Source organism: Loxodonta africana, chromosome 18 (genome assembly GCF_030014295.1).
Source record: "Loxodonta africana isolate mLoxAfr1 chromosome 18, mLoxAfr1.hap2, whole genome shotgun sequence".
Classification (NCBI taxonomy): Eukaryota; Metazoa; Chordata; class Mammalia; order Proboscidea; family Elephantidae; genus Loxodonta; species Loxodonta africana.
The window spans coordinates 17,795,311-17,812,698 of NC_087359.1; the positions used below are offsets into that span (position 1 = coordinate 17,795,311).

At 53.7% G+C, this 17,388-nt stretch overlaps 1 protein-coding gene across 1 annotated transcript; it reads right to left on the reverse strand.

Moving 5' to 3' along the window:
• Positions 1–1,611: 1,611 nt before the first annotated feature.
• CDR2L (cerebellar degeneration related protein 2 like) lies at positions 1,612–16,521 on the reverse strand. Its single transcript, XM_064270778.1, has 5 exons — positions 16,383–16,521; positions 6,414–6,526; positions 5,948–6,096; positions 5,228–5,392; positions 1,612–4,344 (listed from the first exon to the last, which is right to left on the reverse strand). Exons 1-5 carry the CDS (start codon positions 16,456–16,458, stop codon positions 3,453–3,455), a joined length of 1,395 nt encoding a protein of 464 aa, XP_064126848.1. The 5' UTR covers positions 16,459–16,521; the 3' UTR covers positions 1,612–3,452.
• Between the last annotated feature and the right edge of the window lie 867 nt (positions 16,522–17,388).

Below are 17,388 nucleotides of genomic sequence, written 5' to 3' on the forward strand. Positions count from 1 at the left end.
AGTTCTTAACCACTGCGCCACTAGGGCAAAGCCTTTAGAAGGGATAAACTTCCCAGGCACTGACTTTATAAGCCCAAATCTATGAAAGGGGTGGCAACTGACAGTCTCCTTTTGGACTCTAGGCTGGAAGTAGAGTCTCCGGGGTTCCCACCCTGTCTACCTTAGTCCTCAGACCTTAGAGGGAACAGAGGTGTCTCCATGGTGACTGGAATAAGCTGCTCAGGGGAGCAAAGCCAGGGACTCACTCAGGTTGAAGGCTAAGGGATTATGAATAACACAGTTGGAATCATTCTATGGGCATCGTTTCTCTGTGGCTGGCCTCCAGCCCCAAGCCTGACCCAGAGCAGTAGGAAAAGAAAGCTGCAGGTTTCCATGGCCCCAAATAAACAACAGCCTGCTCGGGCCATCTGGTGGCCTGGATTCTGGGAGAGGATGAGACAAGTTGGCCTGGCGTGGAGAGAAGAGCAGCTGGTAAGCTCCTCTCACCTGCTGTTGACATGAACCTTCCAGAATGGGGGCCCTTCTGGGAGAAACAGGCCTGAGAGGCGCCACCTGTTCCCCTAAATAGGTAGGCACTGAATACTTAGGCCAGCCTTCCCCTTCCTCTCCTTGGTCCTCCAAAGCCTGGGATGGTGGTTCAGGAAGTGGACATTTGTAGTGGAAAGAGGAAGGAGGGGAAGAAAAGGTAAAGAATCAACAAACGGTTCTTCCCGCCTTTTCCTATCGCTGGTTCCTTCTCCCCCAGAAAAAAAAAAAAATCTGCTGTGGAGTCCACTCTGACTCATGGTGACCCATGTGTGTCAGGGTAGAACTGTGCTCACAGGGCTGTCAGTGGCTGATTTTCTGAAAGTTGATCACCAGGCCTTTCTTCCAAGGCACCTTGGGGTGGCCTCAAACCTCCAACCTTTATGGTTAGCAGCTGAGTATATTCAGCATTTATACTACCCAGGGACTCCAAATCCTTCTCAGCTTTCAGGAGTCAGCTAAATCGTCAAAGCTTTCACAGGGCGCCCCCACCTCCCTCAACCAGTGTTTATCAACCTTTTAATTTCTTTATCACACCCCACCCCCACCCACGAAGAAGCCTATTTAGACATTTTTCCCCTAATCACTCCCCCATGAAATTTTACTACCACAGGTAGCCTGTATACCTGTATACATTAAAAAAGATTTTTCATCCCCCAAGAACCAATTTTTGCTCCTTTGGGGCAATGTCACCCCCGCCCCCGGCTGAGCATGCACGACCTAGCTGAGAGAGCACTGCCCTCCTGCCCCAATTTTTCCATCACATCTTTGTTTGTGGTGATCTCCCCACACCAGAATGTTAACTCCAGGGGAATAGGGACTCTGGCTGTTGTTTGCCGTGTATCCCCTGGGGGCCACATGAAGATATGGTGGACTGATCTGGTGAGGTAATTCTTACAGAGACACTTCAATGCCTTAGAAACTTCCGGGTTTACTATTTAGAATTGCTGGGTGCCAGTCTTGGCAACAAGAAGGGAGACAGGCTGAGAACTGAGACCTGGAGGGCCACGGAGTGAAGCACAGGCCGCTTCCACTCCCTGCAGATGTGTGACGCAGACACAGGACCCATAGGTGTGAGGCCATTGCTTGTTTTCAGAATACTGGTGCGTTTTTTATTAAAGAAGAGAATAAAGCATTTGTAAATATATTTCTCTCACATATACTCCAAAGGTGACGCTGGTCGGCTGCTACAGAGCTGGGGTGTGATTAGGATGAGGCCCTTCCCCCCACCCTGGATGACAGAGACACACGGAGGACCGGGAGCTGCCCAGCCCCAAAAGACAAAAGTTCTGAGTTACGGGGATGTGACCGGAAGGAGCCAGCCACCAGCCCTCTTCACAGTGTGGCCTGGAGCAGGGTGGTGCCTCCAGGGCGTCAGGCATGCTTGTTAAGAAAACCCCTTTATCCGCTAGAAATAAATAAGGCATGAAGTTTCCCTCCTGGGCTCTGACACAGAGGCCAGACCACTGCCTTCCACCAGAATGTATAGCTCCTCCTATTTCTGGGGTCTCAGGTGGGCGGCAGGAGGAACAGGAGGCCCTGAAGAACTGCTGAGGGCAAGCTGGGGACCCCAGGCATTTTGTAGCTGAAGCTTGGCTTTGTGGAGACTTAAAAGATTAAACCCCTGACCCAGCTGAGTCCTCAAAAGTCCCCCCAAAAGGAGGTTAAGAGCAGGCATTTTTTGGGAGAGAAAACACACGTTCCCTGCCCTGTCCCGATGCAATACTATCCAGTGTGGGGCGAGAATCTTGCAGCCCCCAGTGTGGGGTGGGGGGCATGGACTGATGCTGGGACCACTGGCTGATGGCACATGCCCAGGTCATTCTGGGGGCAGTAGGACTTGCACTGGGGTCAGCCAGTGGGGGCCGTGGGAGTGAATGAAATGTCACGGTCCCTGAGTGGGGGCAGAGGTCAAGCTCGGCACGTCAGAGGTGGTATGCAGAGATGGGGGGCTTCCTGCTGCCCCGGCCCTGGAAGGCTTAACCCAGAAGGCATTTCAGGGGCTGGAACCCGAGGTGGCTGGCTAGGAGGGAAAGAGGGTGCCCGTCTCCTGTATGGCTGCTAGGGTGCGCCCTTTTCCCCTCCTCTGATTGGCTACATCACTGGAGGTCCAGGATCCCAGGGCAGAAGCCAGGCCTCACAGGAGCTGGCGTGGAAGTGCTCGGGGCCTGGCTGAGGCTTCCCACTCACAGAGCAGGGACCACCTCTGACCTGGTCAGGACCCTGGGGTAGGAGAGCTGGTGCTATGGAATGGCAGCGCATCTCAGCTGGGGAGAAGCAGTGAATAGTCCAGGAGCCCTAGAACCTGCGAGAGCTGGCTCCAGGGTCCCCCTTCAAGTGTTTCCAGTGGTGGCAAAGGGTTAGGGAGACCTTGCATTGCAAAGGTCTCAAAAAACAGAACTCTGAAAAGAAGCCAACTGATTCAGAATGGCTTTGAGAAGCCTGGTTGCAAAGCTGAGGGCGAGGCACAGGGTCAGGAAGCCAGGAAACTGGGAGAGCTGGTGACCTGCCAGGGGAGTGGGAACGTTTGGCTTTTAAATTCTGGGCTGCAGTAGGTGGTCAGGGTTCCTGGAAGCAGGCTGTGTTTTGGCTGCCTCCCCTAACAGCCGAACACATGCAGATACCCCACATACTACCGCATCAGAGCGGCCTCATTCCTCCTGTATCTCTGGAGTGGCCACCTGCTCTTTTGTATTGGTACTCAAGGGCTTGCTCTCTCACTGCAGGCTGCAAGGCCCCAGTGAGAGGGATCCCATGCCTGGGCCCAGGAAGGCTGAAGGCCCCAGGTGAGAAGGACCCCACACTTGGACCTGGTGAGGCTGCTTGCACCAGGCAAGGGACCCCACACCCGGGCCTGGGGAGGCTGCAGGTGCCAGGTGAGAGGGACTCCTACGCCTGGGTCTGGGGAGGCTGTAGGCAGGCAAGCCTCACTTGCTACTGTGCGTCTTGACTTTGGTGGCGTTGATGTCGGCCTTGGTCTTCTGGATCCTGGAGAAGATCTCCTTGAAAAGTGCCTTGTACTCGGGCTGGCTCTGCTCCAGCCGCTTGTCCACGGCCTCTACGTGCTGGCTCAGGCTCTTGTCCCCCACCTTGGCCTCCACTGAGCCTTCTTCAACCCCCCGCAGGTCCCGCCAGGAGCTGTCCCGGGAGATGGGCCTTGAGGTCTGCACGCCGGCATGCCGCACGCCAGCCCCATGCTGCCGGCACTTGCTCAGCAGCTCCTCGTACTTCTCAAGTAGTGCGTGGTACTGCTCGTCCACCTCCCGCAGGATGGACATGCCCCGCTTGCGCACACTATTGGCATGCAGCGTCAGGTTGCCCGCGTGCCGGCTGGCTGGGTCTTTGGCCACGATAGCGTTGAGTGCTGTGTCGCTGCAGCTCTTGCGCACAGTGTGGCCTGGGGAAGTGGCCGGCGAGGAGATGCCATCCTGGGCACCCAAGTCCCCATCGCTTCCTGGCTGGGGGTCATCAGCCTCAGGGGCATGGGTGAGCGGCTCGAGTAGGGCCTCGGCCAGGTGATCCTCCCGGCCCAGCAGGTAGGTCTTCACCTGCTTCATCTGCTGTAGCTCCAGGAGCTCGGCCTCCAGCTCCTGCACACGCAGCCGGCAGCCCTCCAGCTCCCCCAGCCGCCGCTCCAGCTCCGAGTACTCCTGCAGCACAGCTGTGTACTCGCGCTCCGCACGCTCCTTGCGCTGCCGCTCCTGGCTCACCTGCGAGCGCAGCGCCCCTACCAGGGTCTGCAGCCGCTCATTCTCCTGCTCCAGGGGCCGCGGGCCCAGCTCCAGCGAGGAACTGTGCAGGCGGAAGGCATCTTCACATCTGAGGGGATAGGGTAGTGGTCACGGCCAAGGCCCTGGAGCCCAGCCTGGACACCACATCTGTCTTGTCCGCTGTGTGGGATGCTCTCATGTGCCTGTCTAGACCTACTCTCCCCCTTCTCTGCCCCAGGAGGCTGACCTCTATGCCTGCCTCAACCCTCACTCTCCTGTGAACTTAGCCAACGGCAGGCTCCAGCAGGAGGTCAGAGGGTGGTAGGAGAATGAGGCTGCAGGGTATGTGGCCCCAGGCTCTCTCCTGGGAAGCCCTGTCAAGCAACCCTCTCACACCTTCCAGGTTCCAGCAACCCCCTTGCCCTCCCCCTCTTAGGCCTGGGATGGTTGCAGCTCCTTGCTGCTACTAACCCTGGGCCATGAAGTGTTTCCTTCCACGCTGCCCACACCTCTTTATTAATCCCTCCTCAATTACTCTGAGGAACTGTTTCCTCCCAGGACCTTTACTGAAACACCCACTAAATACGCACAGTATAAATTCTACATTAAGGAGTCGTATGGTCTTAGATTTGATAGGAACTGAAAGGGGTGGTGGTTAACCCCTCCTGGGTTGGAATCCTACTAAATGTGTGACCTGGGAGAAGACACATGCCCTCTGGGCTTTACTTTTCTCATCTGAGCAGTGGGGATTATAAAACACACCTCCCAGTACAGCCAGGAGAATCATGGCACCCAGGCTGTGGTGGGCACAGGGTCAGTGCCCCGTCAACGCCAGCTGCTATTACTCTCATTAACAACAGGACCAGGGTCTCTGATGGCCTGTAAGATGTTCCAAGGCTTATTCTCATTGCTGCCGGGAGCCCACCCTCCCTGTCCTTCCCTGGCTGGCAGTCAGAGCCTGGCTGCTGCACCCCGAGGGGCCCCTTGCTTACGGGGGTCTGGTGCACAGCTCCTTGAGGCAGGGGAAGGTGTGGATGGTGCGCCTGCGTTCCCGCTTCTCCCGGCGTACTCTCAGCTGCTCCAGGCCCCGCAGCCGCTCCACCTGAGCCTGCAGCTCCTCCACTTGGGCCTGCAGGCGCTCAATGGTCTCTGTTAGGCTGGGAGTGGGGCAGGGGAGACACATGGGGGCACTTTAAGGGAATGAGACCAGCCATCCTCCCTGTGTATCCGCGGCCCCTGCTCCCTGCAGATGGAGAGACGTGAGCTTGGGGACAGACAGGTGACCTTGAGGCATGCTCCTGGCCCTGAGCGCAGACAGGGGAACTCCCCATCTATCCAAGGACCCACTTCTCTCCCATACCTCCCAGGCAGAGCCGATCACTCCTCCTCTATGCCACTGCAGTTCTTTGCACACTGAACACTCTGCACTGCAATCAAGTATTTATACACCTGCCTTCCATCCCAGACTGCAAACTCCCAGAGGGGCAGGATGCAGTTCATTCACCACTGTATCCCCATGCCTAAAACAGAGCCTGGTGCGGAGTTGGTGCTTTAAGAAGCCTTGTGGCTTGAATGTTAAACTGCATGGTATTAACAAGGGCAAACTCTCCACCATTGCAGGTTCCTAGCCTGGGCTCCTGGAGAAGGGGTATCCACCAGCCAGCATGCCTAGCCTGGGCATCTCCCTCACCCAGCCCCTGCCCGGCCCTCACCCATAGATCTTCTGCTGGGCAGCCTTACTCTCCAGCACCAGCTTCTGGTTGGTCAACTCCAGGTCGCGGGCCGTCAGATCCAGCTGCTCGTACACCTTGGCATGCTGGTCGTTCACGTGCCGCAGTGTGTCCAGCTGTTTGGTCAGGTACTGGGGGGACAGGGGGACTAAGTGGCCCTTTAGAGCAGATGTGGAAAAATGTCTCTGCCTGAACCCTCCTGCCACTTCTAGAGAGAGGTTTGCTTGGGGTATTCATCTACAGGCGTGGTGGGCGGGACGGGGTAAAGAAGATGGTACGACAGGGCTGCCTGGGATAGTTGTGCAGGTTGTGAACTACACAAGGCTGTCGGACCGAGGCTGTGTCTGCTAAGAGGGTGTATTTTTCGAAGTTGCCCCAAGGTACACACAGGCCCTGACTGGCGGGGGGCGGGGAGGGTGCCCTGTGCAAGGCCCCTGTGGCCCCTCACCTCAATTTCCTGCACCTGCTCCTCATTGGTGGTGTACATCTGCTGCAATGACTCCTCCAGCTCCTTGTTCCTCTCCAGCAGCGTCTTCCCCAGCTCTGCCGCCAGGTGCAAGTCTTGGGGGAGGGGTCAGAGGGTGGGAGAAACAGGAGCAGCACGAGAACAAAGTCAGACCCGTTGCCATCAAGTCGATTCCAATTCCAACTCGTAGCTACCTTTTAGGACACAGTAGAACTGCCCCATGGGGTTTCCAAGGCTTCAATCTTTCCAGAAGCAGACTGCCACATCTTTCTCCCATGGAGTGTTCGAACCACAGACCTTTCGGTTAACAGCTGAGCACTTAAACTCTGCACCACCAGGGCTCCCTACAAAGCCAATGGACCCCTTTAATGTTCTAAACATCCATTCTAGACTCGGTCCCAGGGACCTCAAGACAACCAAAACACAGGCGCTGCCTTCAGGGAACCCCCAGGCTTAGGAGGAGATGTAAGCCAGGAATAAGGCCTTTGGACCAGCTGTCACCTTCACTGAAATGTTCTTTCCCCAGACTCCCCCACAGCTCGCTCCCTCTCCTCCTCCAAGTCCACAGTTAATTGGCACCTTCTTAGGGAGGCCTTCCCCAGTCACCTGGTTTACAATTATCCCACCCCCACCCTGCACTCCTTCCATGCTCAGCTCTTCTCCTCACCAGTTACCATGTAACTTAGCAAACAATTACTAAACAATTTACTCATTTTTTGTATCCCTCAAGTAACTGTAAGCTCGGTTGTTGTTAGCTGTGTTATCGTTAGCTGCCCAGACCTGTGCCATCCCCATGATCAGTTGTGGATTGGACAATGTTCTGGTGTAATACATAGGGTTTTCATTAGCTGATTTGCAGAAGTGTGTTGCCAGGCCTTTCTTCCTAGTCCTTCTTAGCCTGGCAGCTCTACTGAAATCTGTTCAGCAACACAGCAAACACGTAAGCCTCCCTGACAGATGAGCAGTGGCTGCATGTGAAGTGCATTGGCCAGGAATTGGATTAGGGTGTTCTGGGTGGGAGGCAAGGTTTCTACCACTGAACCACCAATGCCTCAAGTTCAATTAGGACAAGGATTTTTGTGTTTTGTTCATTGATATCTCCAGTGCCTAGAACAGTGCCTGGCACACAGCAGGTTCATAATCTCTTTTGAAAGAATGGGTGAATGGAATAAAAGCATCCACAGACATGGTCATAGTGCCCTGGGACAGTGGATATCAAAGAGCCTAGGTCTTCCTGTGGGCAGCGGGAGGCTGAGGAAGGTGGGTGGCCTGGAACTGGGCTTGGAAAGGTGACTAGGGGTTTGCTGAGGGGGAGTAGGGCTTGTTGAATGTTAGAATCAAATGAGGTTTCAGGGCTCTTAGGCCCAACTTCCTCATTGTATTTATGATGCTGTGACAGAGCAGGAGAGGGAAGAAAGACTTGCCCAAGGTCACCAGCTGGTTTATGGCTGCGCTGGGAGACGAGTCTTGGTCAGGTGCCATTTGGCCCCCCTAGTGCCACGTGCTCCTCTCCCAAACCTTTTCTTTTCCTGGTCTAACTTCTGTGGGGCTTTCCGCATCCCTGGGCAGCAAAGCCAGCGTCTTCCTCTGGCAGCCCTGTTACGGTGCCCTGTAGGACCAAAACCCCACCTCACCCCCTGCCAAAGGGAAATGAGCACTGAACACCCATCAGAGAGGCTGGGAGGGAATCTGGGGGATGTGTAGTGGAGAGAGGGAGGGGGTTAAAAGAGGCAGATGCTGGAATCCTTAAAAAATTCCCTGTAAGTGGCGTCTGGAGTCTTAAACGCTAGCAATAGCAAGTGGCCATCTAAGATGCATCCATTGGTCTCAACCCACCTGGAGCAAAGAAGAATGAAGAACACCAAAGACACAAGGTAATTATGAGCCCAAGAGACAGAAAGGGCCACATAAACCAGAGACTACATCAGCCTGAGACCCAAAGAACTAGATGGTGCCCAGCTACAGCCGACGACTGCCCTGACAGGGAACACAACAGAGAATCCCTGAGGGACCAGGAGAGCAGTGGATGCAGACCTCAAATTCTTGTAAAAAGACCAGATTTAACGGTCTGACGGAGACTAGAAGGACCCCAGAGGTCATGGTCTCCAGACCTTCTGTTAGCCCAAAACTGGAACCATTCCCAAAGCCAACTCTTCAGACAGGAATGGGCCTGGACTATAGGATAGAAAATGATACTGGTGGGGAGTGCACTTCTTGGCTCAAGTAGGCACATAAGACTATGTGGGCAGCTCCTGTCTGGAGGGGAGATGAGACGGCAGAGGGGGACAGAAGCTGGCCAAATGGACACAAAAACAGTGGAGAGAATGAGTGTGCTGTCATTAGGGGGAGAGCAACTAGGAGTATATAGCGAGGTGTATATAAATTTTTGTATGAAAGACTGACTTGATTTGTAAACTTTCACTTAAGGCACAATTAAAAAAAAATTCTCTCTAGCGAGTGTAGTGCAAAGGTACGTGGACACGTGGGGTGGTCAAGACCAAACCGCTGAACATGTATTAAATATATTTATTATTCCCTTTGTTTCTAAAATGACTTAGGCAGGCAGGAGTGACGAAAATGTTCCAAAGTCAATTGTGGTGCTGGTTGTAGAGTTCTATGAATACACTAAAAACTACTGAATCGTACCCTTTCAATGTGTGAATTGTATGGAATGTGAATTACAACTCAATAAAGCTGTTAAAAAAAAAAAAAAAAGATTAAGGCAGCTTAGTCCATAGACTAAGACTGGTGGTAGAAGCAAGGCCCTCGAAGAGATGCTTAGAGCAAGCTCAGGGATGAGTTTCACAGGCTGTTTTCTTTTTAAAACAGTTTTTAATGTTTTTGTTAAACAAGGCATGCTTGACGGAAAAAATCAAATGGTACAGGAAGATTCAAAAATGACGGTAAAAAAATTACTTGAAAATAGGCTTCATAAAGAATCTTAGGTCTATAACTGAGAATTCCATAAACAAATAGATTCAACCTGAAACAGCTGTGAAAGAATAATGGCATTTGTAAGTAATTAAAGTTACACTGTGTGTGTGTGGTCGGAGGGGAGAGGAATGGGACAGAAGAAAAAAACGAAAATATACCACCTAGAGAAATGTGCTGTTGGCATTGTAGTGGTGGCCATCCTTCCAAACAGCTCTCTGGGCTTCAAACAGCTGTAGATAAAGTTTTGTTCTGTTGTACATAGCAACCCTATGTACAACAGAACAAAACGCTCTCTGGTCCTGCGCCATCCTCACAATCGTTGCTACGTTTGAACCCATTGTTGTAGCCACTGTGTCAGTCCACCTCGTTGAGGGTCTTCCTCTTTTTCACTGACCCTCTACCTTACAAAACACGATGTCCTTCTCCAAGGACTGGTCCCTCCTGATAACATGTCCAAAGTCCATGACACAAAGCTCTCACCGTCCTTGCTTCCAAGGAGCATTCTGGATGTTCTTCTTCCAAGACAGATTTGTTCGTTCTTCTGGCGGTCCATGGTATATTCAACATTCTTTGCCAACACCATAAGTCAGAGGCGTTAATTCTTCTTCAGTCTTCCTTATTCATTGTCCAGCTTTCACATGCATATGAGGTGATTGAAAATATCTTTTCAATGAGGTGCTTGGGTCAGGCACACCTTAGTCCTCAAAGTGACATTTTTGCTTTCAGCACTTTAAAGAGGTCCTTTGCAGCAGATTTGCCCAATACGATATGTCGTTTGATGCTGCTCCCACAGGTGTTGAGCATGGATCCAAGTAAAATGAACAGAATTATGTTTTTCTGTGCCTGCTTTTATCATCCAATAACATGGCATGGGTAGTTTTCTGTGTCAATATATGTCTATTTGACCATCTTTATAGGATGTAGAATATTCTGTTGCATAAAACAAATGAAAAAAATCAAACTTGTTGTCCTTGAGTCATTTCCAACTCATGGTGATCCCATGTGCTACAGAGTAGAACTGCTCCATAGGGTTTTCTTGGCTGTAATCTTTACAGATGCAGATTGCCAGGCCTTTCTTCTGCAGTGCTGCTAGGAGGGTTTGAACAGCCAACCATTTGGTTAGCAGCTGAGAGCAAACTGTGCCACCCAGGGACCATTATACAGGTCCCTAAGTAGCTGTCCCTAAATAGTCCTTATTGTTTAACTTTCAGGGTGCTTTCACTCTTTATTAAAAACAAGTCTGCAATTAACTTTGTTGTACAAAAATCTTTGTGCAAGGATAGCAAGAATGGTTATATAACTTGAAGAATGTAATCACTGTTACTGAATTGTACGTGCAGAAATTGAGAGGATGTATGTTTTGTTCTGTATATTTTCACAATAACAGTAAAAAAGAAAAAAAAATCTCTGTGCCAATCGCTGCCTATTTCCTTAGAATACTTTCTAGAAACAGAATTACCAGAACAAAAGGTAGGCCTCTTTGATTCATTTTCCCAAACTGCTGTCCAGGAAAGCTTTGGTTTTTTTTTTTACATCATGAGGTTATTTCTTACGATAGCTCTCAATCTAGGCTAGTGCTGTAAGCCCAGATCGAGATATAGAAAGGCAACTCTACTGGGCCCCATAGGATGCGGTCCGGGGATTCAGCTCTTCACTGCTTCCCTTTTTTATACACAGTGATAGTCTTAGGGTCCCTGGAGGATGAATGGTCTCTGTACACCCTTCCAGCAAATTTCATAAATACATTTGCTTTAGCTGCGCCCTTCGCTAGGCGCCAAGTAGGCCTGGGATAGCAATTTCCCTCTCAGATGACCCTGGAGAGCAGTGACTCTTGGTGGGCGGATGAGGGCAGAGCCCCAGGCTTCCTTTCCCCCAAGCTGGGTGAGGACTGACCTCGCCTTACGAAAGCCAGAGTGGCTGGGACAGCCACTGGCCTGGCCAAGAGGCCGAGGAGGTGAATGCAGGGCCGAGCTGCCCCTCAAGACCAAACCTAATCTGCTTCCAGGTGAGGCTTTGAGCTGGCAGAAGTGGAGCCTCTGGGACTGAGGTCCCAGCCCTGAGGGGGACCCCATGCCCAGACTTCACCTGGAGAAGATGTTCCCAGGCTGAGAAAGAGTGCAAAGCTGCTATCCTAGAGAAAAGCTGCAATGCCTTAGCCTGGAAAACCCTACGCAGCTTTCCTAAACACCTACCACAGCCATTGAAAAAATAAGTCACAGACAAAAACCTTTAGCCTTCAGCAATGGAACTTTCTGGTGATGATTCCAACATAAACCCAGAAAATGGATGAAGACACTTGCTTTCTGAATCTATTAACAATCAACTGGACAAAAGTCTGGAGGTACCCACCCAAGTATGAACTTCGGTTTTGAAATCGTTGATATGGGGTTGGCAATAATTTGGGAGCCCAGCAAGACAACCTCCAGCTCACGATGCTAGAGTCACCCCCGCTTTCTCTCCTCTGTAATGGAACGGCAAGCATTTGGCACATCTCCAAACCAACCAAACCGAACCCGTTGTCATCAAGTCAATTCCAACTCATGGTGACCTCGTGTGTTACAGAGTAGAAATGAGCTCCATAGGGTTTTCTTGGTGCTCATCTTTTTTTTTTTTAATTTTTGTTGTTGTTGAGAATATACATAGCAAAACATACACCAATTCAACAATTTCTACATGTACAATTCAGTGGCAATGATTACATTCTCAAAGTTGTGCAACCATTCTCACCCTCCTTTTCCAAATTGTTTCTCCCCCACTAACATAAATTCACTGCCTCCTAAGGTTCCTATCTAATCTTTCAAGTTGCTTTGTCAATTTGATCACACATAGATAGTTCTTAAGAGAGCCCAATGCTCAAGGCAGATCTTGGCTGTAATCTTCACAGAAGTAGATTGCCAGGCCTTTCTTCCACGGTGCCATTGGGTGGGTTCGAACTGCCAATCTTTCAGTTAGTAGCCCAGCACAAACCGTGCCACCCAGGGACCTCACGTCTCCAAACTATATGAAATAATTGGTTGTTGCCAAGTAATAAGTGAAAAAGAACAGAGGGTCACAACTCAGAAATGTTTCCCCACGGGAAACAATTGGGTGGTCTGTGAAGAGGCCATTGCTACTGATGCTGCCACCTGCACTAGCATCAGGGACCAGGCTCCATGCGGGTGTCCTACATTGAGCCCCTGCAGCTTAACCCAGAGTTCAAGATCACAGAGTTAGAGGTAGAGTAAGGCAAGGCCAAGACAAACTGCAATGTTATGCTTTTCCTTCCTGGTGAGTGTCTGGGCTGTGTGTGCTCCCAATGCTGGTGGGCTAGGGCACCTGAAAGCAGTCATGTGGGAGGGTGCCCTGCAAAGTGGTGCATGTGACCAGGCTACCTGCTGATTTAGGGAGGGGAAGAACGAGCTGGTTGGGGCAGGGGAGAGTCTCAAAGAAACTGAATTACAGTGCAGGGTAAGCTGGTCAAAGCTGCCAAGAGGGGTCACAAAGACTCTAGAAGCTGCAGAGCAGGAGAACTGAGTGGAGCCAGGTGCCAGGAAAGGACACCAGCCAGCTGAGGCCAGGAGATGGTTTCAGGCTCCGGGGAGGTACGGGACCTCAGGGGGAGGGAGGCCTGGAAGCCGAAGAATGGAGCAGCTGGTTAAGCAGGAAGTAAGAGCCAGAGTAGTAAACAGCCTGTCATGGCCAGGTTCATGGGTCACACTGGACCGAGCCGGGACCGTACTGAGTCTGGGCTGGCAGCTCTCCTGCTGGCCCCTGCAAGGGGATTGGCCTGGGAACCACGGGGAAGTCTTTGTAAAAAAAAAAAAAAACCCAAAATCTCACTGCCCTTCATTGGCTGAGGTCGGGTAGGGCACCAGAGAGGCAGAGGAGGCACAGGAAAGGGGCAGCAAGGAGACGAAATTAAAGAGGGTAGGGACAAGACAGAGGGGCTGTGGGGTCCTGTTCACAATCTCCAGGGCATGAATGTCAAGTCCACAGAATCAGGGTCAGGCCACCTTTGGGGTAACCAGGTGGAGGTGGGGCCATGTCAGAGCTCTCTCCCAGGGCTAAGGACTCAAGGTCAGAGTAGGCAGGGGAGACTGGGCACCAGGTCATCAAATCTATGACTCAGCAGCCATCTCTGTCCTGGAAAGAGGTACCCACAGGGCCTGCTGAGCCTGCCCCCTCCCCCATGGTGGCGTAAGGAGGTGGGCAGAGAGTGCCAGTACTTAATAATTAATGTTTTTTTTTTTTTTTTTTTTCTATTTAAGGTGCTTGTGGCAGTGGGCAGAGACAAGGCAGCAAAAATCTAGGCCCTCACTTGTCCTAACCGCCTCCCTCCACTGGGATAGACGAGGCATCAAAGTCAACAGCATCTGTGTGGCCAAGCTTGGGAAAAGTGAAGTCAGGGCCTGTCCTTCGAGCAGAAACAGCAGCCAGGGAGAGGGGACCAGGGAGCCAGCTGAGAAAACCACTTCCTGGGCCTCTCAGAGGTAACCAGGGAGCAGCTGGGCAGAAGAGAACTTGGGTGTAGGAAAGAGGGAGGCAACAGGAATCTTACCCTCCCCCCATGCCACCTTCCAGCTCTTCACACCTGACCCCCAGGGGCTCCCACTGCTAGAAGGGGCTAGGTTTATGGGGGTGGGGCCTTAGTAGCTGTGCCAGGGACCTCCTCGGACCCCCACCCAGGCCCTCTGGATGACTGCCACTTCCCAGCCCCTTGTGGTACTTCCACACTGTCCCATGCCTTGGTACAAATGTCACCTCCACCTAGAACCTTCTTCCTCTGTCTGGGGATCTCCTATTCCTCCTCCCGCTCAAAGGGGACTTGGCATAAACCTTTCTGAGTCCCAGGCTGTCGCCCTCTGCTCTCACTGTCCGCTGGGCCAATGGCCACAGAATACTCCCTGCTCCATCCCAGTTGTTCTTTTGTTCCCCTTTCCGTCTCCTCTCCTGGAATGTGGTGTCCACTGAGAGCAGGCATATGTCCCCTGCCTCAGCGCAGCACCTGGCCCATGGAGCGCAGCCAGTTGGTGTTTGGTCAAAAGCTCCAGTTTCTTCTGGGGCTGTCTTATTTCTGGGTGCCTCCTTCTCCCTGGGCTCTGGCTATGCCTGGGGCTGCAGCTGAGGACTGCTGCAGGCCAGGCCAGCAGGGCCAGGGAGCAGGGGCCTGGTGGGCTCACCTCCACCCAGGCCCAGAACATGGCCACCCAGCCTGGCTGCAATCGAGATACCTCTCCCTCTCTGGAGGCAGCACATCTCCCACCCATATTCCCTGGCTCCTTCCTCTCACATCTGGGCTGGGCAGGGTGCCAGAGCCCTGATTAGGGGTGCAGGAATTAAATGAGATGGCAACAGTATAGGCAACAGCTTCCCCTCCCCAGGAGGCCATCTTCCCAAGAACTCTGCCGCCAGGGTTTCCTTCTAGGCCCACCTCTTCCATGAAGCCCTCCTCACTGCACCCTGTACCCATAATGCTGGACCATCCACACTTACTTACAAACTTGCCTCCACTAGCCCACCGGCACCTAGAGGGCTATGACTATTCCCAGCTCCTAGGATGGTGCCTGGCACTTAACTGAGGCCCAATAGGTGTCAGGGAAATGAAGTTTTGAGGGTATTGCCCAGGATGTGGAAGGGGTGGTCACAGCCAGTGTTGGGCACCTGATTCCAGGAGGGGAAGTCGGGCACGGAGTATGTCAGGGTCCAGCCCAGCATCCCCAGCCCCACGATGGTCCTGGAGGCTGATGAACCCACAGTCCCGAGCACAAGGGCAAGGACTCATCTGCCGCTTCTGGTGCGTGGGGAAGTGAGTCAGGGCCAGGCAACAAAGACTCAGGATCTGGGGAGAGGCCACAGGGCAGGGGCAGGGCCAGCATGGCCAGTGGAAGGAGACCCAGGCAGGGCCTTGGGGAACAAACTGTGCCTGACTTGCATCCACACCCCCTGACTGTGGGAAAGTCATGCTCTGGGCCGTGATTCCTCACCCCCTCCAGCTCTGACAGTCCTGGAACCTGGCACTTTGGGGGAGGACAGGGTGGATCCACCCAACTCCAGCTGGCCTTGGTTCTGACCCTCTCCAGCCTCTCCTTCTTCCTGTGCTGACTGCCCCGCCCCCTACTCCAAGTGATGTCACTTGGGCCACCTCATCACCAGCTTCTAACTCCCTCCAACCACCCTCTCTACTATTATCAGATAGGGGAAGGAGGTGGAGGTGGCTCCCTATTCTCTTAGGCCAAACCCCTGACCCCTCCAAATCATGGGCAGGATGGAGTGGGGGCCCAGGAGGGGAAAGGCCAGGCGACCCCTCCCGACTGAAGGCAGATTTGAGACTCCTTCCCTCCTTACCGTCCTGCATGGTCCCGCACCCCCTCCCTGGGGGGGGGGATGAGGGAGTTGAGGAAACTTTTTGGGTGTCTTAGGGCTCAGGAATCCTGGCAGAGAAGCGTGCCGCTGGAATTGGGATGGGATAACACACACCATCCCCAAAGCAGGCGCGCGCACGCACACACACACACACACACACACACACACACACACACACACACACACACACACACACACACACACACACACACACACACACACACACACACACACACACACACACACACACACACACACACACACACACACACACACACACACACACACACACACACACACACACACACACACACCCCCTCCCGGCAAACGTTCCGAAGTAGCCACCTCCCAGCCTCCTAAGACTCCCCAGCCGGTATCCAGGTCCCCTGGACACTGGGGGTACCCGGGCAGCTACTGCCTCTGAGATGGGGGGTTGGTGATGGATGCCCCTGCTGTCTGGGGAAATAGGACGATAAGACACGCCCCCTCCCCCACTTTAGCAGGTCTCTGTCTTCCCCGGTACCGCCCCTCTCTCCACGTCCCCATTTTCCGGACGCATCACCCCTTGGAGTCCAAAGCGCCCAGCCCAGCCCTTCCCGGGGTGCTGCCGCCCAACAATAGAGCAGCGGGCAGGGGTCGCGGACGCACCCCGCTTTCCCGCCCCCCAACGCTCACCCCGCTCCAGGTCCTGCTGGTCGTACCAGGGCTCCTCTTCCTCGGCGAAGTCCTCCATGCCGGCGGCTCTCCGCATGGCCTGACGGGCGGCGGCGAGCGCTGCGGCCACGGGCTCAGAGCCCGGGCGCGGGGCCCGGGACAATGCGGCGCCGGCGGCGGGCCGGGCCTCCCGCGGCGGGCGCTCCGGCTGCGGCGCCTCCGTGCGCACCGCGCCCCCTCGCCATCGGCCGGGCGCCCACGCGGGCCTGGCACCGCCGCAGTCCGGCCCGGCCGGGATCCTGCCGAGCCGGGGGCGCGGGGCGGCGGCACAAAGGGCGGGGGGCGGGGAAGGCGGACAGGACGCGGCAGAGAGGGCCGGGGTGCGCCGGCAGGCCTGGGTGCTAGCAATGCGCAGCTGCCCCGGCGGGCGCCCCCTGGCCGGCTCCCGCCCGCTTTGCCCCCAGCCCGCCCGGCGCCGCCCGGATCCTCTGCTGCATCTTGGCCGGGCACGCCCGCTGCTTCCCCGGCTGCTCGCTCGCGGGGCGGGATCTGCCTGCCGGCCAATCAGAAGGCATATGCAAAGATGGGCGGGGCCGAGGGCGGGGTCTCCCTGGGGCCCAGGTCTGGCTGTTGTGATCAGCCCCCTGGTCCTCCTTCCCTGCACGCTGGACTCTTGCAGTTGGACTGTCTGAAATTATATTTTGTTTACCCGCTGTCTCTCTAGATCTCCTGAAAGCAGGGCTCTTGTTTCTCTAGTTCACAATGGGCTTCTCTGCGCCTCGAACAACCTGACCCGTTGAGACCTTCCATGGAACTCTTAGAATGAATGTTAATTTGCAATTTACGCTTAGGAACTGAGTGTTCAAATGCCTGTGTCCAGAAACCGCAGGCCGGGAGTGGCCAGGTTTGAGGGTGTGTTATCTGCATTCTAGGTCTTTCCCTTTAAGCCCTATTTCCCTCTTCTTGGGATCCATATCCTCTAGCCAATTGTTGTTGTCCTTAAAACCTATGTTTACACAGTTTCACC